Source organism: Scatophagus argus, chromosome 14 (genome assembly GCF_020382885.2).
Source record: "Scatophagus argus isolate fScaArg1 chromosome 14, fScaArg1.pri, whole genome shotgun sequence".
Lineage (NCBI taxonomy): Eukaryota > Metazoa > Chordata > Actinopteri > Scatophagidae > Scatophagus > Scatophagus argus.
In genome coordinates, this window is record NC_058506.1 from 20,797,930 (window position 1) to 20,823,430 (window position 25,501).

Consider the following 25,501-nt stretch of genomic DNA (forward strand, 5'->3'; position numbering starts at 1 on the left):
CCTTAGCATGCTAACTGTGCACCTTTTAGCACGATAATGTCAGCATGTTCATTAGCATTAGCTTCATTAGCACTGATGATATAACATGGTGTTCAGTAGCTCATATTTATTATTTATAGTCTAACATATGAATATAATTTTTAATAAATAATACAGCAAAAAGCCCAAAACTTGAATTTGGTTGCAATTTAAATGTCTGGGCAACAGCTGTAGTTAAGTCATCTAAAACAACAACGACCACACGTGATTCCTCTTTGATTTAAAAAGACGATGGGGACCCCTGGTCCGTCACTGTGAGCGGTAAAAACGTCTGGCAGAGTTTCTGTTAGTTCAGGTGTGGACAGAGACGCAGAGCTCTTTGTCTCTGCTGACACCAGGTGTCAGCAAAGGCCTGAGATCTCACGGTCCACTGATTTCATTGGGATTCACATTAAGACTCTTCTATTCTTAGATGCGGCTCTTCAGAAGCACACAGCCTCTGACTAAACTGCACATTATGTGCTTGTCAAAGTGTACAGCAGGATGTAATGCCCACTGCTGTGGAGAGTGAACAGTGATGCAGCTTCTTAGCTGAATGCTACTGACTCACTAGTGTTTTGGTTTTGTTTTTTTGGAACCTTAATTATTGATGACGCGGTGACAAGCCACGTCCCAAATGAAATGGATATAGTCAGCGTTTTGATGATGCAACGCACCGCACATCACCTGACAGGAACCCATGAAGAAACTGGATGAATGACTTTCTGTTACCCAGGCAACAGTCATAGCATTGATGCTACATATTAGGTCTTAGAACATCAACATAAAATTGTGAATGTAATTCTGCACACAGGTTTAAGAGATGCCTGAAAATGCTCACTTATATTTCACACAATATGCTTAAAAAGCAGATGAATTTGCTTCATACCATTAAAGTATGTTGGCACTGATGTAATTATAGTGACATTTTTTGGCAGATTAACAAATTTTGCTTTTCTACAGTAATTTTTCCATTGCAGCAACATATACAGCTGGCCCAGTGTGGCACATGTTTTCTGCACTGCTTGAATAATAATGATGCCATCGTGCTGGAAAGGAAACCACTATCACATACTTGTCACAACAGTTTACGGTGATACAGGAAGCATTTTAAAACCACTTAAAATTCTTAGTAACCTTTGAAACATTCGGTTCTTGAGGAGGACAAAAGCAGCTTCTCATTTGTGGGCGCGTGAGCAGTGAACAGAGCTTTTTTGTTTTGCTTGGACCTCCGATGTGATCCTTGGCTTTGAAAGTAATGCTAGCTTGCATTAGTAGGTAAGAAACTAGTTATTAGCAGCGCACATAAAGGCAGTTTAAAATCTGTTTCTTACAGATTTAGAGAGAGCAGTAACAGAACCTCTAAAATCTTTTTTCCCCCATCCATACAATTTTGGATAAATCCAAACTTTGCAGTCACTGCATGGTCAGCAAATGACTGTCAAACTCGGTTGTACGGTAATCGACCTGCAGTAACCGGCCAGGCTCACGACGTTAACTCATCACAGTCTCAAAACCTTTGGCTTTGAGGACGCCACGTACAATCCATGGCAGACGTCCCAGTCTGTGTCTGGTGAACGCACTTGTGCACATGCCGTCTCACCTGAATAAGTATCTTCCCCAGGGAGACGAAGGGCGTACTGAGCTCCGTCAGAAACAAGCAGCCGATGAAGAAATCCCCCTGGTCCTTTCTGAAGAACTGTGGAGCAGACAAACGGAGCACAAACACACACACACACAGAGTGAGCAAACAAACACACACATGGAAAAAAACACAGCTGACATTCAAGGACAACATCTGGGACAGTCTCAATGGAAACACCAAAGTCATGGGAAAATGTCAGGTTTTCAACAGACGTCTTTCGAAAGGGTGATTCGAGCACATTTGGAGTGAAGGTGCTGCAGCTATTTATCTTTATTTGAGTAAAAACAGCTCACAACATCCTGCGTTACAGGGTGTAAATACCACATGTTGTCACAGCCCTCAAGTGGCTTTTGGTTCTCTATGAAGCCTATTTGAGATTTATTTGCTTGAACTGCTCCAAATTTAACAAAACAAACCCAGAACTGAAGTCCAGTCAACTCCACAAAGGAGGAGGATTCAGAGGACCTGAAAGCCAAATTCAACCTCCACCTTCTACCAAAATGACACCATCTCACCTCAATACACACACATTTGGGAAGCTCTTACCAGGAAGTTTCCCCTAAACCTGTTAGTAACATATAAACACCAACAGTAAGCTTGACGGTCAGCTGGTTAATAATAACGCGGCAGGTTGACTGTGCATATACGCACATAATGTCTACACATTGAACATTTCCCAACTGATAACAAGAACCAACAATGGTCCAATTTACTGGTAACCACAAAAGTACAAATACCTGGTGAAGAGTTAAAGATGGCCGCCTCTGAAAGTAATATTTCACTCAGTAAATACTTTCAAAAGTCAGCCAAGTGGAGTAAATTCCTTCAGCTATATTGCGAAGTTAATCTCTGTGTTTTTTTTTTGTCCAACAGCACAACCACAAAGGCAGAGAAGTGGAGTGATGTCCTGTACATAAGTAATGAATGAAGCTTTCAAATATTGACCAGTGGCACAGTGCTGAGCCATTGGAGAGGCCATCCTAGAATAGGTGAGTCAGACTAGATGGATAAAAAGACTCCAGACAGAAAGCCGGCCTGGCTGTCTGGTAGCCTGGCTCGCTGTGTGCTGATGTTGAATAAAGCATGAGTAGCTACAGACGTGGCTTTGCCATCTGCCCGTGAAACAATGACCGAGACCACAGCAAGGAACTTTACACCACGCCTAACAAACCACCTGGTTACCTCATTCCTCCCCCCACCTGCCATGGGCGTGTGCTGCCTTGTGTGTTTGAGATGCTACAAAACTTTACCCTGCACATATTTGGCATCTCAGACACCATTTAAACTCTTTATACTCTACTGAAAAATAACAGACTAGAGTTCATCTTATGGAAGTCTTGTCATGTGAAATATGCCTCGTGCTCAATTCTGAGCCACATCAAAGTATTCTGTTGCACTGCTCAATCCTCGAGTTTGCCTGCAGCCACTGAGCTAGTGTGTAAAAGGAATTATTTGAATTTGCTGCCACATACATTAGCCTGTGTGCAAATTAGATGCATTCAGAGCATGAGAACTGTGGTTAGCCGCGAGCTAAAAGGTTGACTTGAACGTGAAATCAATCACACACAATCCACCTGTAAAAACCTGGCAATCCTGACTAGATGTTGATGCAGCACAATGCGCCGTCATGAAAAACCTGCCTAATTGTAGGGCTACAATATAATGAGCAGGTTGTGATGACAGCAAACTAATTACAGCACTCCAAATGTGTTTCTCTGCAGTCAAATCCTGACTCTCCTGCCTGCTAGCTCTGGGGTATTCTGAGTTATTACCGGGTCAGTATCTTTTAGGTCTGACCCTGATCTTCTGCCGAACGAGGCAACACAATTATCACTGAGTCGGAGGCCAACTGACGGAAGCCCTTGCTGTTGCAACATCTGGGGCAAAACTCCCGGAAAAAACACAAGAGCACAGTTAGCGACGTGTTTAAATTGTTAACATCTGACTGGTCACACTGAACACTGCTCTATATGGTCAGTACGGAGGACTGATGCCAATCTGACGGGTTAAATTGGTGCATCGCCGTAAAAATAATTTAGGTGTCGGTCCGTAGCTTGAAAAACTTCAACTTCAGCTTCATTTGCCCACTAGCCGTATTATTAGCATTTACCTTTCAATGCTGAGTTGGTGGTCTCTTTTCACAGCAGATATGTCATAGCAGGAAAAGCACAAGTGAGAGTAATACTGTTAACAATGGCTCAGTCCCATTTAGGTATCCAGGCTAGTGGGGAAGTACGCACAATCCCTGGATTCTAAAACTGGCCCCTTTAAATGGAATCCAGCTATTAAATAACGCTATCATTTTACAGATGCACTTTTCCCTACTGTATCATGTCAAAATATCTGCTGAGGATAAAGCTTGCTGTGAAAAATCAATCAATCAACACCATTTACAGCTCAAGCTTTGTTTTTTTTTCCTCCTACTGCTTAGCCTTTAATGGCTTGCTGGTTAAGTCTACCAGCTCATGTTATTAGAGTGGCATAAAGCTGATGAGTGAGGGAGGAGAAGAGGAGGAACAGAGGGAGGGATGGTGAGTCTAGAAAAAAAGACAGGATGACTGCAGCTGGAGCTGAATAATGTAGGGTAACGTGATCTCATATTGTCACTGACTGCCAGTGCAAACAAAGGGCCTGGTTTCCACTGCACCTGGCCTGCTAACCTGGAATACTACCTGGAAAGCAGAGTGGTTTTGTTACATGCGTCTGTAAACTTTAGGGGATGTAAAAACTCTATTCTGAAAGTCTGGAGCAGACATCTGATTAACAGAATTCAAGTGTGTGTTAAATTTATGCAGAAAACAGAAGAAATCCTTTCATACTTTGGCATACATTTGACTGAAGAAGACTTAAAATGTCCTCTCAGTGGACTTTAACACTTCAGTAAGTTTTCGTCTATTGCTGCTTTCTTCTTCTCTCTCTCTCTCTCTCTCACTTAACATCCATCTGTATGTTCATCTATTCAAAACTTATTTTCTGTGCTTTGATGGCTTCATGTACGCCGAGATCTTTGCCTGGTTTTCATTTTTCTTCAGAGAACAAAATGCACCTTTCATTCCCTCTTCTGGTCCATTCTTATTGAGTCTGTCCATTTGCAACACCTACAATTCATGGATGTAAAAGAAAACAATTGAGAATTATTTGTTCTAAGAAAGCAATCAATAATTAATAGCCTCCCATTCACTTTCATTTCCTGCTATTTATACCCTTAAAGCCTGAACGATTCCTTTGAACCAACAGAGCTGAACCAAGTATTCCACTCTGCTGCATAAACCTTCATGGTTAGACAGACACTTCAGTTTCAGGTACTGGTATCTAATGATAAAATAAACACTGGCTGATCTGTGTTATCCACCTCCGAAACAACAAAGGACTTTATTGTCAAATTACTGGTTTTGGAAATTGCAAAAAAAAAAAAAATCCAATTCTTGCTTCCATAGGGCCTCAAATGTTACTCCAACACTTTTGCCCCACCCTCAGGAGCCCAACGTAATCTAATTTGCACAGTTTTCGTGTCACTTGATGCTTTAAATTCTGTCTTAAAGGTTCCGTCCAGGCAGAAAAGACAACTATCAACAACTTAATGAGACTCACAGGTAGTAACTGTGGTTTGTTGACTTGCTGTCGAAGCTAAGCGCTCGCATTGCCGTTCAAACGCACTTCAGTACACACATCAGGAAGTGAACTAAAAAAGTTCAGTCTGTTGCTGGTTCAAATTGCTGTTGCTCAGTTCATTCCCAGTCTGTACGACTGCTGTTTAAAAGGTTAACAGCTCAGCAGCTACTAACAGTCATCCTGCCATCATGATTGTTTTCTGTGGCTTTTGTGGCCTTTCAAGTGAATCCCAGCCGACCTGATAACGACGCTTTCAGCCACCAGTGAGATCAAAGTCCACTCACAAAAACACAAAAACAGCAAATGGGTCAGCAGCACTGATGGTTCAGCACAGTGAGACCGGTTTTGAGGTTCAGCGTTATGGACGGGTTCACACGTGCATCCAAGGCCTCTAATCCCTACAACACATAAGCTAGAAGCAGCTTCAAACCACATGTTGTGAGTGCTGAAAATGATTTGGTTGTGTGTAGCAGCTCTGAGGTTTTGTATACATAATAACGTGGTTAGATAATAGACGTTTTGAGGTTTGAACACTAATGTACCTCATATTATGTATATTTGACATTATTGCCAACCTACTTCCAAAGTATAACTTCTATTAAATTAAAACTTAATGTCTTTTCACTACATCCATTTGCATCAGTTCAGGTTGAAACCTGACTTGAATATCACTTGATAAGTAATCCATGACAGCACTGGGTCCATTTGTTGTTACCACTCATGTAATCATTAGGAGATAATGCAGCTTCAAACAAGGATTGATTTGAAAACAACGCGCTACATTACTGTACACACTAATAGCGCATTACTGGCAGCGGACAATACAAAAAGAACACATGACTTATCAGAAGTGAGCTTGCTGACTTTCTCGATCAATCTATTATTCTATATATCTGTATTATTTTGGTTCATAAAATATCGGAATAATGTTATAATTTTTTAAAGTTGACATAAAAACATTCCTTGTAACCAAAGGGATTCAGTTTCATCTGACTGTAGATGAAGACTGTGATCAGTGATGCTAACAGTTTTAGCACCGCCGCTGACAGGTCAGTGATTCCTCCAGCAGCCAACGCAGCGAGTGATCCCTCACTACCTCATCAGAACCTCATCAACGCTGCCTCCCCTCCTCACCAGTGTGACAGGCAGCAGGATGGTGAGCAGGGCGATGTGGTGCAGCACCAGCAGGAACTCTCTGCGGACGAAGGAGTTTACGGTCCTCAGCGAATGCTGCTTGTAGTCCTCGTGCCCTTTGACGCGGAAACGGTAGTAGTGACTGAGGTACATGGCGAAGATGTCGTAAGTCATGTAGGGCACACCGTACCAGATGACGAAGTAGGTGGCCAGCCAATGCCTGGGGAAGAAAGGAAATACACGTAAATACTCTGCACCTGCGCTCCACATTATGAATCGCATTAAGATTGGTATCTCATTTCATGCTACCGTCTCATTTTCACGTGTCAGTGATTTGGTTGTGTTTGTATTAATGGGAGATCGGTTGCATCAAACCATGCGCTACCAAATTATCCACAAGCCGTTTCCTAAAAAGACAACTGTGAGGTACTACATGTGAAAACCAGCACACATGAAGCCAAAACATTTTCTTCTGTTACTTCTCTGGGCTTCAGTTTTTTGGGGCACAGGCCACACTTGGCTATGACTGAGTTAGGTGACATTTTTTTATATAATTCTTGACTACACACACAAGAAACACAAGTTCAAAAGGCGCTCCAAAGAGGGGTCCAGAGACTTGTTAATGATTCTCAATTTGACCACGATCCTACCGAACATGGTCAGCCTCACAGTCGGCACCAGCAGATGCTAAACTGAACGAGTTTCAGTGGAAGCGAAACACACGCAGGCCGACACTCCTATATGCTTTGCCTCTCTCACGTAATCATGCGAATGCTTTAAGGCAGGCTTACATAAGTACAGTGTAGAAAACAACTTGGAGGGCTGCAGCAGTCTAATGAGCACCGATTACAGTGATGGTTAATTATGTGGACAGAACGGCGTAAAGCTGCAGGGCAGAGCTGAGCTACTGACCTCTGACCTCTGGCTGGCTGCTTTAGCTCTTAAGGTCAGTGAATGGAGATTAAGAGCAGTAAGGCACAAAAAAAAGCAGCTCAGGCTAAAGCGAAGGCGACACGAGCTGATTCTGTGGTGTGTATTCGCTGTAATCAAAGCAACGGAAAATACATATGAACTAATTTTGTAAGCACACACATAAATACTCCAGTGAGATTACACGAAATAAGGGATGGTTCCTTTTTATTTTTATTTCTACAACTTTAACCATGTTTCCAGAGCTTCAGGCATAATTTCTATTTGTTAAAATGAAGAAACTCAAACAGTCAGCTTTCCATTCAAAGCACCACTTGTCACATGTCACATTACCTGTACCTTATGTATTTGGAGAGTAAACCAAAAGTGATTGCTTTGTGTCGACTGATCACACAAGCAAAACAGCACACAGGACACTGTTAGCTAATCATAGACACGTCGGCCTACTGTATGTGTCAGCTGGTGAGAAACTGCATCACAGACAAGCCTTGAGGTAGTTTTGAAACAATGATGAAGATTATTTTTCACAGGTAAAATGTCTGGCTGCATTCCCAGATCTCAGTAATTTCTTTGCTGAATACAATATTTTCATAACTAACTTGAAATTATGGCAAATAAATGGCCCAAGCTGTAATAAACGAACATTTTCCTTTAAAGGAGTACTGATCAGTTGAGCTTTTCTGTGGTAAGAACACAAACACATCATTTTTGTGTTAGTATGGGGTATAACAACAACACATTGTGAAGCTAAAGCATCAGGATATGGAGATGTGTGAACCTCCGGTACTGGTTCCTCAGTCCAGGAGGTTGTTCTCCTTGCAAAGCCTCGTAACGTTACCGCAGCCGAGGCAATGAAGGCTAAATGAAGTGACAGATTGTGATGGAGTATTAGAGTCTTCATGGGTCTGACTCTGGAGCATGTGTCTGATAAGCTCCAGGCCTTGTGCGCGTCACAGGACAGCAGAACTGAGCAGCGCTGTGGAGGAATTAAGCTGTGTGGGCGAAGGGGAGGGGCGGCGCAGATTAGCAGCCTGAAACTGGGCCTGCCCGGGTCTGGCTGCTGACTCGGTAGGATTAGCAGGGCTAGCATTAGCCTAGCGTCACACTTTCCTAAACTACACTGAGAGGCTAATGCTATGCTAACAGCAGCTTGCTGCTGAGTGGATGGAGTCAGTTCTCCAGTGTGTGGCACAAGTCCTTGATCTTATGGATTCCCCTGTAAATGCACACAGACAGGGAAGTCCCTCCCCAGTTCTTGCTTCTAATAATCTGGCATGGCTTTGATTGGGTCTAACCTGTCGTTGATGATGTTCCCCCGACATGAGGAGACAACGATGACTCCTGCCGTGGTTGCCATGATGGCATGGATGGAGGACACCAGTCTGAGAAAAACACATAAAAAAAAGGTTCATTCATTAGTCACACTTCAGGCAGTCACAGAATCAGATAAAGATAACACTAGGATGTGTCTCATGTTGCTAGACTTGGTTGCCACCAATCAGTCTGCAGGCTGACCACTTAGGTCCAGACTGAAATTTTTTTTTGACATAAAATTTTGTGCAGCACCATCATCAAATCACAAATGATATTCACATTAGCCTCAGCTGGATTATTTTGGTGCTAATTAATAACTGTTGACACTCTAAACTAAGGTGGTGAACGTGAGGTCTTTGAGAGCACGTCAGCATGTTGATGTTAGCATGTAGCTAAAAGCACACATGCCCAAGACTCTCCGTCTTATTGTACTGCTCGTGAAATATCTTTAAATGTTGCCTTCTCTGGTTTTACATACGGATATTTATGTCCTGTGTTTTTATTAGCAGCACTGGTTTTCATTAGGGTTAGAGCACTTCAGCAGGTTCACGTCTGTAATGCGCTACAGCTCTTTAAACCTCCATGAAACCAGCCTGCAGGATGTACTCTCAGCCTTTTGTCTCGCCATGGGAGTAAATGTGTTGATGTATAAATTATGAGTATGACACTCGCTGGAAATTCAAAACTGTATTTCCCCCCACCTCCAGTCCATCAAAAGATACTTTAGTAGGGTAACTCTGGGACACAAAGAAAAACATGTTAACCACCTGCAATGTTAAATGAAAGGAACATTAATTATGAAACCCGTCATGCTGGTCTAACCCAGGAAATGATTTTGATTTGTTGGCATATCCGTGTGATGACAGCTCTATGAACACGGTTGTACTTAAAGTAGGTCAAGTTTTTAAAAAGTGACCGTTCAGGCAGTCTGGACTACAAGTTCAGTGTACCATCATGGGATTAGCAGTGCTTGGCCTCCACTTTCCCCGTCTATAAACAGACCTGTGACACAGGAGATCCTGGTACATCTCTATTTGAAGTGTCACCGTGCGAGGTGGCGTAAGGCACACATGACATTCACAGGCGTTGCATCTTCAGGGTGTTGTGAATTTATGGCCCTGTTGACGGTGATGTTCTGCGGAGAAAACTTTTTCCCTTCCTGATGGTTCAACAGAGTTAATTTTTGGCCGTTTTAAAACAGGACGCTGGATTACATCACCAATCTGAATGGCTGCTTTTGCTCAGACAAGCTTTCTCCCTGGCTGTTCTCCAACTTGGCAGCACTGACAGTAAGCCGCCTTCAAATCAGAAAACATGTAATTCATTCCTCGACGCTCATTGCAGCCATAAGAGACAGTCGTCCCTTTAACACACCACTGCATTTAAATGTCTTAAGTTTAAACCAGCACCTTGTGGGCCCAGTTCACATCATCACCCACCGCAATGGATGAAAGGAAACAAACAAACGAAAAAACGCAGTTTACCTTGTGAAACAACATTACTCAACTTCTGCCTGTCGCAGATGAGAGGAAAACGCATTTGAATCTTTACATGTTCTTGTGCTCAAAATTAATTAACTGCACTAGAACAGGAGTAGTCAGATTTGAGCTACGGACCATCAATTAATTCTAACAACAGAAATGAATCAGATTTGCACTCATATAGGACCGCACTCCTGGAGACTCAGTCAAGAAGTCAGAAATGTTATCCTTTACAGTAATTAGAAAGATGCTGGTAGCAAGGTGATGTCAGCCAGCTGATCAGGATAACTAAAGGGTCAAACCGCAGTGACTTTTTTATTTTTTTTCCTGGCAAGAATCTACCTTTGACACTTGTTCCTGACATAGTATGCAAAGTACAAATTGTCACAAAACCCAGGACCCAAGCCAATACAACGGGAGCCTGATCATATCTGATTAGAGTGACCCAGAGCGACTCAGGTACTCAGATCTGAGCTGGTAGGAACCAAGAGGGCCTGTGAATTGCCCAAGTGCAAGAAAAACGCAAGACTTTTAGTCCTGGATTAAATAATGACTAGTTTTACAAGGCTAATAAAGACTGCTTTCCTTCTCTTTTCTTACCAAGTTACAGTGTGTTGCCAATGGCAAGACTGAAAAACAAAGAGTGCATTTGTGCGCTTTCCTGCTTGAACCTGCTGCCACCTCACACCAATCTCCATGGGAATGCAGCCATGACACCAGCATCGGCAAGGCAACCAACGCCACATGACCAGCAACTACAAAATGACGGGCCCAAGCAGGAAAAGACTAACTGGACACTCTCTCCCTCTCTCTCCTCTTCCCCTACAATCTTCACCTCCCCCAACACATATTTTATCCCCACGCCTCACTGCCTTCCAGGACTGTATGGTCACATACTCCATCACGAGACCCAGATTTTACACAGTCCATTCATTGTGTGGCCGGCAATAACCTCCACTCTCCCTCTCTGTCTGCTGATGAAAGGCTGACGTCGATGGGGTGAGGAGCGTGTGGAGGGGAAAAAGGGAAGAATGTCCCGCTGCCTTGTTCGGCAATGTTGTCTTTTCTTTTCCTGCTGTGTCAGGCCAGTGAACAACCTCAGCTTCCCTTTCACTACAAGCACGTCTTCCTACCGATACACTCGGCGGTTCGTGTTCTGTCACATGCACAGTGCGTCTGACGGTCGGTCAGTAAACGGGGGATGTAATCTGCGAGTCCACTGCTGCTGCAGCGGAGCGCAAGGAAAAGTGACAGCAGAGGCAAAAACAAAACAAAACAATGAGAGTAAAGTGCATTTCGTGACATGGAGGAAGACTCTCGCAATCGCAATCCCTCGGTCGCACGAAATGGATGCATCACTAACCGCACTGACTAACTTTGACTGTCATAAGTGAACAGTTAATCAATTAGACAATTGAGGGAAAACTTTTTTGATGCTTGTTTAAATACCAGTTAGTTCCAGCTTCTTAAATTTATCAAACATTAGTTGAAGTTCTAAATGTAAGTAAAATCTGGCTGATTCATCTTAAGGCAAACAACCGTCAATGTGAAGAGAAAAAAAAAAATTAAAACATATATATTTTTTTTAGAAAGGTATCGGCCATTTCAAAGCAATTAAAGGAGTAGCCGATACCTTGTCCACCCACTTTTATGTACAATGATGTCATCATCTAATTAAGAGAGTTCTTGAAGTAACATCCATGTCAGAAAGAGTGTTTGGACGCTTTTCATCCGAGACCTGCTGTACAAGTAGACTGTGTAGTACAGGCAACGTATACTGCAGGTACACAGCAGTTATAACCGTCCAGCAGTCCTTACATCAAGAGCACTGCTGCTGTTTGAAACTTTAAAGGCATATGGTAACCGTAGCCACGAGACTTTAACGCTTAGCGTGCGCCGGGTGATGCTGAGCTTTATAATCCCTTGTGAAGTCAAGTGTTTTTCTTCAAAGTAGGTTAAGGTCGCACCTGGTACTCTAAGAGACCCTTAAAGTTGATTTTATATTTTCATTTTTGGTGACTGCTTCAGTTTTTCAGCACTGCCCTGCTTCTGCACCTGTCAATCAAGAAATCGGTTCAGGTCAGGTCATTACTGCTCACACTTATTATACTACATATGAGTTCCTGTGCGGCAGGCCGAGCTCACGCCGAGTCTTTACTGGGGAAAAAACTAGAGTGCAAAGTAAACTGTATGATCTAAGCTGAAACAATTACTCAATTAGTTCAAAATAAATGAGCAACAACTCTGATATTTGACTAAACTCATTTTTACCCCAAGCTCAAATGCCAACTATTATACACTTCCAGCATCTCAATTTTAAGCACCTGCTTCCTTTCTTTATTTTGTCTGAAAACTAACTGCACTTTTTTGAAGACCAAATGCTTCATCAAACAGAATTACTGGTAGATTATTTGGCATTGCAAACGGTTGCTAGTTTTCAGCCCCAACACCATGTGCTTCCCTTCAGAACCTCCAAACCCACACCAAAAATTATATATTTGTTTAGAATAGCAAAAGTGCCCCCTGTTTTTCATCCTTTTCACAATTCTGTTTTAATGGCATTTAAATGGTAGCAAATAAGGGGAAAAAGGCTTTCTTTACTGTTGGATGCTGGATATTGAACAGCCTTGTAGTTTAAAGGAATGACAGCATCTTGAGGTACAGAATGGCAAAGCGAAGTGTTAGATGTAACCTGTCAAAGCGTCCATCACTAGCTGGCTTTCTTAAATGCAAACGATCCGGTGGTCCTATTAACAAACAAACAAATATCGAATAACAAATATATGTTCACTTCTGAGCTAAGTGGCTGCTGTTGTAATAAAACAACGGACATCTGTGGACAGAAGATGAACGGTTGTGTCAATGTTTGCTACCTCACCAACTACAGTCAATTAAAGTATTAGTGCAAACATGAAGGACATTACATTATGTTAATTATCATAGTATTGCGTTTTATGTCTGAGCGTCGTTACATCTGAGAAACATTTTGTTTGATGATGCTTTCGAAAGGTGCCGCATAAATCAAGCTACTTATGCAAGTAACATGTAGACATAAGCTTCAACCTTCTTGGAAGAGGCAAGATAAAATATATATACATACATACATATGTTTAGTGATGCTTTTTATGAAGGAAAGAAAGCATGTATGGACTTATTCCACATTGTACATTTCAACAACTACACAGGCACTTCAATAGGATGAAGCCTGGTGAATCTCTTGAAGCTGATCCACGGAAAGACAAAGACATTAGCGTGATCCAAGCGTGTAGACGGGCTACAGCAGAATTCAGAGGCTGGTTTAGCGGTGAACAAGCCGTGTCACAGCCCCTCAGGCATGGACGCTTGTCTGAAAAACATTTTCCGTTAGAGGAGCATTAGTAAATTAGTGGAAGCGTTATTCAGGAGGGGAGTTCAGTGTTTTCCAGTGCATAGCTAACTCAGCAGTCGGCCCTGACCGGAGCTCAGAGGAGGATTAGCCAGACTGACAGCGTACAAATGAGCACTGAACTGGACTGTGGACACGTGAGCAAGTCACCCTGACCCACACACGGTCACTAACTGTACTAACTATTACTACTTTGCAACTGAAAAGGATGCACAAGCAATGAATTACTCATTTATGAGAACAACAAGGATGAAGTTTCTAATGAAGGTTCGTGTTTGTTCACACAGAAATGAGCAGATACCAGACCGCTTGGTGGACACAAGCTTTAAAGAACCGTCATCAAAACACGCATGCTGAACAGAACTTTGAGAAATCGCAGATAACATCTGTGAAAGGCAGATCACTTTCAAACACAACTGCTCAATGTGCACTTATGTTTTGGTATTTGTCAGTGTTCTCTGGCTGAGTTTCCCAAACAGAGATAGGTAGAGAGGTAGTTTTTTTAAAAAATTACATTTAAATAAAGAAAGACTTGAAAAAGAAAAAGTACACTCACACGTTGAGTCAGCTGTTACAGTAAATTCAGATGCTTTGAGGTGTCTCAATTGCAACCAGGAGTAAGTGCAGACTAGTTAGCAAGAAAGCGGAGGAGACCAAACTGCTAGTTAAAAGTCATAAACTGTTGCAATGAACCATCAAAAGCAATATTAAAGCAGTTTAAAATAAACAGATAAATTCCAAATAAAAATAAGTAGTCTCCATGTGGTGGTAGAACATGCAGACTTGACTGACCTTAACTAAACGGTGACAGTTCAGCTGGATTGAAATTTTTGCAATATGCAACATCGGCTTCCATATTAATTAATTAATAAGATTCAATTTGAAATTAATTAAAGTTTACACATTTGTAAATGGTGGCGTTGATGAAGGGGAACTTGTCTTAAGGCTGGGAGCAACTCTGCTGTGGCATCACTATGGCAGTTTTATGTTCCTTCAGGGACCCATAGTTTTTCTGTGATAACCATGGAGATTAACTGCACAGCAAAAACAACATTTTCGATAATAATAAATATATAATATTGTGGTACCGCGATACAAATAATCGGTGTCGTAATACCTAGGGGATAAACCCCCACCACCACATTAAGGTAACTGAATAAGCGAGAAAATATTACTAGTCTGAAGCCACTGTGCGTGGCCTCATGCTAAATATGAGGCTCGATGCTAGGCGCTATTTTATCATCTCATGTGGCACAAAGTGATGAGTTTAGCTACTTTACCTCTCGCTAACCAGCACCACGTCGGCATCGCTCCAGTGTTTGAACACACACGGCAGGATTCTCCTGAAGGCGAAGAAGAGACCGGGGAAAACTACGGCGCCACAAGCTAAAACTTGCAACATCTTGCCTTTATTTTCCTCTGAACCCGCCTGGAGACCTGACTCTCGCCCCTCAGCGAGTTTCGCCCGTTTACACGCGGCGGTGAGGCATTTTCGTGAGTCCGGACGTCGGTGTTTTTCCACCGCGAACAGCTCCACCATCCACTCGCTCACCGCTCAGTCAGCAGCAGCAGCAGCACTACTACCAACACCGTGTCGAGCTAAACTCGGGTAGCCACACGGAACTTTATACGGAGACTGTCAAAATAAAAGTCTTGACCCGGCGCCGGAATGATGGTGGCGTTTCCGTTGAGAGGCTTCACAAAAGTTTCGGAGACTGCAAGGCGCACCCGCTTTATCTACATGGTACACCCCGAAACACCCTCCTAATTACGTGATATACCCCCAAACACCCACTTTACCACAGGATACACCTTCAGGATTTCACTACATAACATACCACCTTAGAGCACTAAGCCTAACCAGGTAGTTTGGGTGAGTAAATTTCACCAAACTGTGACCGCTTCGTACGTCCGCAGATCTATCGACCGATCGATCGATCGATCGATTTGTTAAAGCGGTAAAATAATATCACCGCTTTACGCTTTTATTTTGAAGGTCAAACTTTACTCAACTCACAAACAGAAGGACAATTTGTGTCGCGCTGTTTTCTGTTTAAACGACCTCTGAATATGACCCTAAGCATTAAAATCAGTTAATGAACATCAATAAATTGTGATAGTTATTATCAAAGTTAAATTTTTTGACTGTGTCTGTCTAACAGCAGTGATAGAATGTAATTAAGTACATTTAATGGAGTGCAGTACTCGAGGTTGCCGAGTTGTACTTTACCTGAGTATTTACCTGAAAAATTGCCTAACAGCTTAGACGCAACACCTCATAGTGAAGATTTGCTGATTTCCTTTAATTATTTCAATCATTTTAATAATACTTTTAATAACACTGAGGTTTTGTGAAGTTGTTATACACAACAAACACAGGCACTTATCACTATTTTCTCAATTTTTACAAACCAAACAATAAAATCATAAGCATGACATTAATGCATAATGAAAATAGTCATTAGTTGCTGTTCTATTCTAGAAAAAAGGAATTAGCTTTACCTCAGCTAGCTTTACCCAGCTATGACGTTTTCAGCCGTGGCCTAGAGGTTGTAGAAGCAGCTTGTGATTGGAGGGTTGTTGGTTCGATTCCCCCATCAGACAGGCAGGAAAAATTTGGGTGTGGTGGAGTGATTAATGAGAAAATGCTCCCCTCTCCATTAGCTGTCTGATGTGCCCTTGAGCAAGGCACTTAACCCCAAATTTGCTCCTGGGGCACCTGACATTCACTCTCACGTTAGCTATGGTTTGGTAAAAAGAAAAACTACCTGATTCTTCCTCTGCTAAATGCTCCTTCTGTGTCGACCGGCTGGTCCCGAACTTTGTTTGCTGTTTGGTGCTGGTCAGGGTGTGTACAAAGAGTTTACCAGAGCTTGTCAGAACCAAAGCAAAGATCTATAAGAGGCAAAACAGCACCCTAAAGCTAAAGAACACCACAGCTGAATCATATATTCTGTATCTGTAGTTCACCCAGGCTCTCAGCCATCAGATGGCGCTCTCGGCTGTCAAGTAAAAGCTCTCTTCACAGTCAGCTGACCAAGGCACATCGGCCTTGCTGGGTGGTGTCCGTAGATAAAGAGTGTCAAGGTTCGCCACAATGCGTGTAAACTGTGACAGGACATCTAGGTTACTATATCATAACCAAAATACTACTACACTAAAAATTTGACTTTAAACTCCTTGAGTAAATCAGGTCACAAAGCAGAAATTAACTTTATTGCTTTTGTTTCTTTGTGGAAATGATTTGGTTTAGTTAGTAGTTTCAGCAAATGTTTTTACATGTTACATTTAGTTTCTATTATTATCTATATTACACTGTATACATTACTATAATATACTCTATACTGTGTTATGTTCAATATTCTATGTGATGTTGCTGTACTTTGCTATACATGATTACGTTATGTTACTGTTTTTTCACCGTATGCAATTTCCCACATCCAATACTGCATCATGATGTCATATCATACCACATTATGATGCAGTTTTACATTGATGTTTTCCATCATATTCTACCTTACATTTATATTACATCAATACATTATTAATCATTAATTTTTACCTCTTGGTGTCAATAGGTTCACACGTGTTGCTGACGGCTGCGTCATGTGATCGGAGCCATTTCACGACCTGGACTACCATAGGCCTCTGCGGTTAAAGTGAGCTTCCTCCAGATCTCTGTGCTTTGAGCACTCAATTACAATCAAACCTCTGCTTACAACCTGAAATTCTACTTGCTAACAGGGTTGCAGTGCATCATTTATGGTGTGGTAATGTGATTAAATTCAAATCTGTTTAGAAATATGCAGAATGTAAGCACAATAAAGACCAAAATGATAAAGGTCTTAAAGCTTCTTTCTTTTTTCAATAGGTCTTATAGATGCAGTAATCATTTCTTTGCCATTTGAGGGGCAGAAGAATAAAGTCTTTACATGTTAAACAATTAACAACTTACCATCCAGCAGATCCAGAGGAACGTTACCATCCACTTCCTGAGTCATTTTTCAAGGCTGCATCTAACGACCACTTTATTTTGTTATTGGGAATTTATTATTGATTACTGTTTTTATCAGTATACCGGTATCTATCTATACCTCATGTATATACTCTGTTATACATATATATATATATATATATATATATATGTATATATATATATATATATATGTATATTACTCTGTATTTTGCGTGAAAGATTACTTGCTACTTTTGTTATTGCAACCCTGGCACAACAATTTCCTGCGAAATCAATAAAGTTCTTACGCACCTTATCTTACCTTATGTTATTACTATTTTATGACTGTTATGATTTCCTAAAGTTGAGGTGTTCAAATTGTCTGAAAAACAGCCTAAAACTCTGATGTCATACCTTCTCCTGACACAAAGTAAATTTACTCCCAATGAAAACCAAATTACAAAGTCAAATGAAATTTATCATATTTTCAATGACTACGTTGTGCAATTATAAACTATGACTGTCAAATCTCTAAATGATCTGTAACACATATTTTCATGGTTACTAATAGAGTGACCAGATGAGCAACCTGAAACTTCTGCCTTTATTTTGAGTTAAAAACTATTACTATTATTGAAGTCTACATTTCTGGTGTTTAGACTGAAGTGCTGGAATTTTCCACGACTCAAAGATAACATTAACTATATGGACTTATATGTCTATTGCTTCCTGTAAACAGACTATTCACTTGATGGAATTTGAATCCTGACAATCTCTTGTTTCCTTATTGCTACTGACACAAGATAACTGAGCAGAAGTAAGTTTTATATTCTCTGAAAATGAAACCCTTACATACTGTGCTACCACATCGTTACAGACTGTTTCACGGTTCTGATGCCATAATTTTTTTTCTGACTTTCTCAAAAGGAAGACTAACAGTGTGAAGATACGACTTTAGCCCATCAGAGATGCAAGTGTTGTGAGCGCTTCAGTGCCATTGTGACTGGAATAAGGAGCACAATCCTTTATGTAATGTGTAGCGCAGTCAGCCATGTATCTTCTAGGTCACCGGCATCTGAGGAGCAAAATCCAGATAATTCAGAACGATCTGAAAGAGTAAAGAAGCATGCAATCCCATAAAAATACAGCTCTATTTTAGGTGAGTCACAGCTCAAGGGCCATTGGATCATTACACTCACCTCGTTGAAATAAACTTCTTCTGTCCTTTGCTTTTGAGGTGTGGTGAATTCTCAGCACAAACTGCATCAGTAACTCTCAGCACCATATGATCTCATTCATCCAAAATCGATGAAGTGAACTCCAACTACATTGGCCAGATTTAAGTGGGCAAATACTCAGCCTTCAATTTGTTGTCATGTACATTTACGGTAGTTAATGAATTAACACATTATTCAATTGGTCAACCATTTTATCCAAATGGCCCAGGGACACCTATCCAAACTCTGTGTTTGGTGGATTCTGCACTCTAGACCGAAGTGTAATAAAGGAATTATAAATAAAATCAAAAGCCATATAATTACTTTTAATAAATCAATAAAATCAGCTGACATCAGTTTTCAATCACAAACACCCTCAAACCACTTGAACATTGCTACTTTTATTGTATTTAGTAATTTGGATAGTAATTTGGAAGAATAATCATTTAAATACATAAAATATTAACAAATCCATGTTGCACAGTCTCAAAATTAATCAAGTATTTTGGGTCAGAAACCAGCAGAAACAGATAATGTCCTGTCTGTGTTGGCACTGATCATTTTTGTCTTTGAATTTTGAGTGTCACCTATAACAAAATTAGACAAAATGAGAAAATGAGAATTTTGTTTCTGCACTGATAATTTTTCTCTGAATGGCCATTAGTACATTCTAGGAAACAGGGTTTCCTAGAAACTGTGCTTATAAACTCGATTTTGAAAACTTATAAAACTAGATTCTGAAAGTTTGAAACAAATGTTGCCACAATTACATTTTATTTATTTTTTATTTAACAGGGACAAGTGCACTCAAACATAGAAAAAAACATTGCAACTGATGCGTTGCACAAGAGTTTATAGCTAATGCTAATTCACAACTCCTGTCCCTGGTTGGGCCTTTCTACACACACACACACACACCATTTCTGCATGCACACACACAGAGAGAGAACCAACAAAATTTAAAAACACTAATTCACTTACCGCTCACTCTCACTTTCATTCTCACTCTCACTCTCACATAATGATGATTCTGTGAAGTCATAAAATGTTGAGAAATTATCAGCAAAATTTCACTTTCATTTAACATTTGTAGTGCTGCGTTGCAGTAAAGTTGTTGGACTAACAATGGTGTACCTGTGTGTGCTGTTAAATTTACTGAAACTACATTTTTTTCGGGGCGTGTCACGCTTCGGCTTGGTCACACAATAAAAAAGATTATCTTTATTTTTATTCATATTCTGATGACTCAAATGTCTTCATTTAAGGTTACCTCAGTTCACGAGTTTTCAACTGAGTAGTTGACCCGTAACACTCTGTTACACCATTATTTGCTGGAAAAGGAAACTGCAAGGCTTTGGCTCACACATTCTGAATCACTTCAGTGCTTAAACCACCTCATTGGCTCTCAGCGCATTACAGAAACAACATCAAAATTCTACTAATAGTCTATAAAGCTCTTAGTAGTGTGGCTCTGACATGATCTCTGCTTACAAACCAATCTAATCATGACAGATCATGATGAGGTGGTTTTTCCAGTCAAGTTCCATGTCTCGTCAGAGTTTTTTGCTAACTTGGTCCTGTTCTATCACAAACATCCCTGTTTAAAACCGTGTTATATTTGTTTCATTTGTGTTCTATTTTGCAGAATTTATACAGACATGTTGGTTGTTTGAATGCATTTTAATGTAAGGTTTTTTTCCTGCCTCACACAATATTACTCTTCAGCATTACTCCAGGGAAGCAACAGCTCTTTACAATCTCTTGGTAAGAAAACAATCAAGCCCAAACAATAAGGAGGGTTGTTTTCAGATTTTGGTTTTTATACAGACCAAAGACACAGAACATACCATGTTAATTAGTGAGCTTCAGAACTTCACAACTATTTCCACCATTTACAGTCTCTGAGGAAAGCTAAGCTAACTAGTAGCTTCAGATTTAGAGTATCAGAATCAGAATTCCTTTATTTATCCCCAAAGGGAAATTCTTTAAAGCTACCACCTGAACAGGGACTTCAACCCTAGACCCTCAGATTAAAAGTCTGATGCTCTACCGACTGAGCTATCCAGGCTCTGACATCAATCCACTTATCTAACTCAACTAGCCAAATGACCGACTATGTATTGGAATGTAACTCACTGAGGGGAATATCTCAAAAAAGTTGCTTGTTAAACTGTTTACAGGCACACGCGCCAGCTTTGTTTGGTCCCACCATGACAAGAAAAGTTTCATGGATGTTGACCGAGTTTATACGGTTTACATTTTCATGTCATCGGTGTCTTGTACACTGGCCATCAACAGGGAAAATGCTTTTTTGGACAGCGGGGGATTGTTTTGGTTGGGAAAAACTGGCAGCTATGACTCTTCCACGCCGTATCCATGTAAATGGCGTGCTGCTGTGCTATGGAGACGGTGTGTTTCCAGCCACAGTCTGCTGCCCAGCTCACCATGCAGAGCAAACTGAAGGCAGTTGAGACAGGAAAATTGTTTTGCTAGTCCTGTTGGATCAATCTTTATTGTTCCAGTTAACCTTGCCTGCTGACTGGTTTAGCTAATGCTGCTGACTCAAGGAGAAGCTAAAAGAAATCAGCACAAACAACTGCAAGAAGAGAGCAATTTTCCCTGTAAGTGTTTGAATACAAGACACAGAAAGCACTGACCGACTCCTCTTGTGAAAGACATGTCGTTGAAGTTTAACTTTGTACCACTCACACTCTTGCTTGTATGCATCATAAGGATACGTGTGCTCCCTGACGAGTCAATACAGGATGTGCAAGAGTGAGAGGGCCATAAAATTTAAATATAGCTCTGTGGTTAGCATTAATAAACCTATTAAGTCAATACACACATTGTCTCTCTGGTTGTTAGAGGTGATGTATTGCAGCACAAAGGCGCGTACCATAAAGATGGGAGGGCTTGAGATGATTGGGTGGTCTGATAAAGGGGTGATAAAAGCAGGCGTCTGACAACATTATAAGGTCTTACTGGAAAAGAAACCATCACTTACAGTCACTCAGGTAAGTAACACAGCTTTCTTTTTCTTTGAGAATATCTGCTGTAGCGGGTAGTAAGTTTTTACTCTCGTAATTATAAGTTCTCAGAGTTATCTACTTGATATTTTTAGATTTATATATCAGTGTGTCTGATGTGTTTATTTGTCAAGAACAGCAATATGAGGGTGAAAAGTATGGGATCGTCAAACAAATAACATGGACAAAATCTGGATTTTTTTCAGAAGATTTCTGCCATTTCTGTCATTTCTGTTAATTCAATACTACTTACTCTGATGTATTTCTAGTAACTGATAGAATTAGGTCAGCTGTCATCAGGGTTGTAAACTCTATTCAACAAGTAAAAAGGCAGACAAAGTGAGTTTAGGTGGATTTCACTTGCTAGTAAGTTTCAGAAGTGGGTGTAATTAATGTTTGAAGGGTAAGAATACACTTCCTGTTTGTGACCCAGTAGACCGAAGAGAAGGTCCAGTGTCGCAGATAAAAAATGTATGTATTACAGAATGTATTACATATGTTCTTGCACAGAAACTAACTCAGTCTGTATGTTTGTGCTTTTGTTTTTCCAGCAGCGGCTCTGAGCACACATTTTAAGGCGTTAATTTATTTCTTGTTTTTGTGGCACCGACTCATCACTCTGAGACAATGAAAGTGAATCTTGCTGTACTGGCTCTTTGCCTTCTTGGCATAGGTAAATAAAACAAAATCATCCATATTCACAATACAAACTCAATAGGTAGTTTGTGGTACCATTTTCTAATAAGATTTCATTTTAAAATATTTTAAGTTGCCACTAATTTGGCCCACCAGCTGTGGACATCAGTGGGTTCAGACACATTGAAATCGCTAATTTAAGGGCACACGAGTGGGATTGGCGACACCTTTTTTAGTCTTTAGTCATAACGTTTGCCTCAGATATTGTAAAAATCATGACATCCCAAAATTAAAGTATGTACTGTGCAATAAACAGTGACAGAAATAGAACAACAAATGTGTAGAGGTTGGTTTGAGGACAGTTGGACAGGAGTACCTCCATCTTTGTCAACTCGACTTTAAGTCCTACAGTATGTTATGACAAAGAACTTTCAATTTTGATTATGATTAAAAGTTAAGTATCTTTGACATTGCTCTCATCATTAATACAAAACACGTAGAAGATCGTGGTCTGCTGTTCTTATTCTTGACCACTAAATTTCTCCAGATGATTAAGACTTTATAGACTTTATCAGAAATCTCAGCAGACATTTTGATATTTTATAGAATCTGAAAAATGACACAAACACTAAAAATCTGTGGTCAGATGTTTTACAAGTAAAACCTGTCACTACTTGTGTAGCCTATAGCTGTTACCTACTGCATTTGTGGACTGTAGATCTAAATACTGTAAAAATTTGATATACGTTTTCAGAATGCAACCATACTGTATAAGGGACATTTTAATGACCCTCCTTTAATCCATTTCCATCTTTTTGTTTTTACTGACACAGCAGCAGTTCCAACAATCTCAGCTCAAAGTACCACTCAACCACCTGCTCCAGGTACCACTCAGCCACCTGGTCCAGGTACCACTCAAACACCTGCTCCAGGTACCACTCAGCCACCTGGTCCAGGTACCACTCAGCCACCTGCTCCAGATACCACTCAACCACCTGCTCCAGATACCACTCAGCCACCTGGTCCAGGTACCACTCAAACACCTGCTCCAGGTACCACTCAAACACCTGCTCCAGGTACCACTCAGCCACCTGCTTCAGGTACCACTCAACCACCTGCTTCAGGTACCACTCAACCACCCGGTACTGCAGAAGCCACTACAGTTCTTACAGTGGAGTCAGGTTTCTCATCTGGTGAAATAGCCGGTATTACAATCGGCTCTATCGCTGGGGTGGCTGCTATTGGTGAGTACAATCTCATTCCTGCTTCCTCGGTAACATATCATCCTGTTATCCATTAACAAGGTTTAGGGTAAATGATAAAAAAAAAAAGAAATAGTTTGAATTACGATTGTAAGTCAAAATTGTACATTACAAATCATAATTTTGAGACTGCAAGTCAAGACTGAAATTTTGATTTCTGTTTTAAATTGTGTTGTACTCATCCCACAATTTTTGACAATCACAGAAAATTTAACTAATTATTTTATTATTGCTAACTTTTCATCTGTTTTTCTTTTCATGACAATTATTGGCTTCCACGTAAATCCGCTATCCAGCTAAAGAATAGACATTGCTCTAAATTTGCAAGCAAACACATGCAAACTGGCAGCGCCTAAAAGGCTCTGCAAGAAAAACTGTAGAGAAAAGAGAATTAAAAGAAAACACGGACTGGCATATTCATAAAACATGGCAACAATTCTCAGTGAACTGAGTAAGCAGCACAATCGCATTAAATAAAAAAAAAGCAGGTTTAACTTGCTGCTTTTTTGAAAATCGAGGGACTTGTTTGTTCTAAAAATACAACATGCGGTGGAAATGAAGGAGCTACTTGATGAAAGAAATTAACAGTCCCAGCTGTAACTGCTTCAAACTCATGTTTAAGACGGTGAACGTTAAAAAGCATCTGTCTTCTTTTCAGGTGGTGGTGTCTTTGGAGTACTGAAGTTCACCGGGATGGTCTGAGACCAAGACAGGAAATGAACAGTTGGACAGTGGAACAGTGGACTGAAAAGCACAAACATCAGCCATCTTAAATCTAACAGATCAGTGAAGAAGTCATGTTGTATGTCTGAAAGGCTCGTATCTGAATAAAACAACATAAAAAACATGATGATTGTGGCGTCCTGGGCCAAGAGGAAGACATTAAATCTGACTACTTTGCTAAACTGACTGTTGGGCGATAGAAAATAATTTTTAGTAAATCATAAAACTTTTTAAACTCTTTGTGATAGAAAATACATTTTATTACACTTTGATGTTTTTTTCTTTATTGACAGATAAGATATAAATAACTTTTAGTACATTTATTTTGCAATTGACGCACTTTTACTTCACACTAGATTGGAAACAGCATATCTAATAGGATGAACTGAATTGTAATTATCAGGAATGTTTGGTTTAAAAAATCTCTTAACGTCCTTCACAGCTGATAACAACAGACATCTACAGTGTGTGTGTGTGTGTGTGTGTGTGTGTGTGTGTGTGTGTGTGTGTGTGTCTGAGTGAGTGCAGCATGTGTACCTTCGGAGATCTCAGAGACGAAATAGTGCTACTTTGTAAAAATAGAGCAGCTCCACTTTCTTTTCCTTATTTTTTTAATATTTTGTAAATTAATACAGAGTTTTTATCTGAGTAATTCCAGTGACTGCTGATGATATGATGGTGTTCACTGAGAGAAAAAAGGTTTGAAGCCACTCTGTATATTTAATAAATAACTGTTTCTCTTCACTGACTTTCTATTAACTGCTATTTATATTTTTGTAATTTACTGTAAAGTATCTGTGTAAAATCCAGGTTTCGATCATATAAATCCTTACATTTAAAGCTGAGTTGTTTGTTCGTCAATTTTTGAATCTAATGAGCTTCCAGAAGTGAAAGATTTTTATTTTAGGCAAATGGGTCTCAGCTCAGTGTTCAGTAAAAAGCTAGCTGCTAGGTAAAGCCTAGCAGCTGATCAAAACACAACATGAAGTGAACATGCCTTTGCCCTGAATGAGTCAGGAGTTAAGAGCAACCCAAAATCATTAGCTCCACTTAAAGCATGTTGACCAACTTGTAATAAAGGTCCAGTGTGCACGAGAGAACCTACGGTGGCTGTGAAAAACGAAAGGTTCGCTCTCAAAAGCCAGTTTGGGTCGTCCATTCTG

General features: G+C 40.4%; 1 protein-coding gene, 1 long non-coding RNA gene and 1 other non-coding gene across 6 annotated transcripts in view; 1 reads left to right on the forward strand and 2 right to left on the reverse strand.

Annotated features, from left to right (window-relative positions):
• The window catches only part of tlcd3a (TLC domain containing 3A), a 36,355-nt gene that overhangs the window by 7,378 nt on the left and 3,476 nt on the right, over window positions 1–25,501 (reverse strand). For 2 of the 3 annotated variants that reach the window (XM_046410144.1, XM_046410143.1), the window contains 3 exons: window positions 8,635–8,721; window positions 6,410–6,629; window positions 1,622–1,717 (listed from right to left, as the gene is read on the reverse strand). In XM_046410144.1, coding sequence (XP_046266100.1) covers window positions 1,622–1,717; window positions 6,410–6,629; window positions 8,635–8,696 — 378 coding nt within the window. In that variant the 5' untranslated portion in view covers window positions 8,697–8,721. Of the gene's footprint in view, window positions 1–1,621; window positions 1,718–6,409; window positions 6,630–8,634; window positions 8,722–14,799; window positions 15,436–25,501 lie in introns of those variants that run through there. The other variant, XM_046410142.1, reaches the window with a different exon arrangement.
• On the reverse strand, window positions 20,687–20,759 carry trnak-uuu. The gene has a single exon. It is a non-coding gene; the product is annotated as a tRNA-Lys (tRNA).
• Window positions 21,350–23,426, forward strand: LOC124070329. Of its 2 annotated transcripts, none has more exons than XR_006845174.1 (3): window positions 21,350–21,705; window positions 22,269–22,390; window positions 23,187–23,426. It is a non-coding gene; the product is annotated as an uncharacterized LOC124070329 (long non-coding RNA). The 2 variants fall into 2 exon arrangements; XR_006845175.1 differs by having other exon boundaries at window positions 21,355–21,705; window positions 23,190–23,426.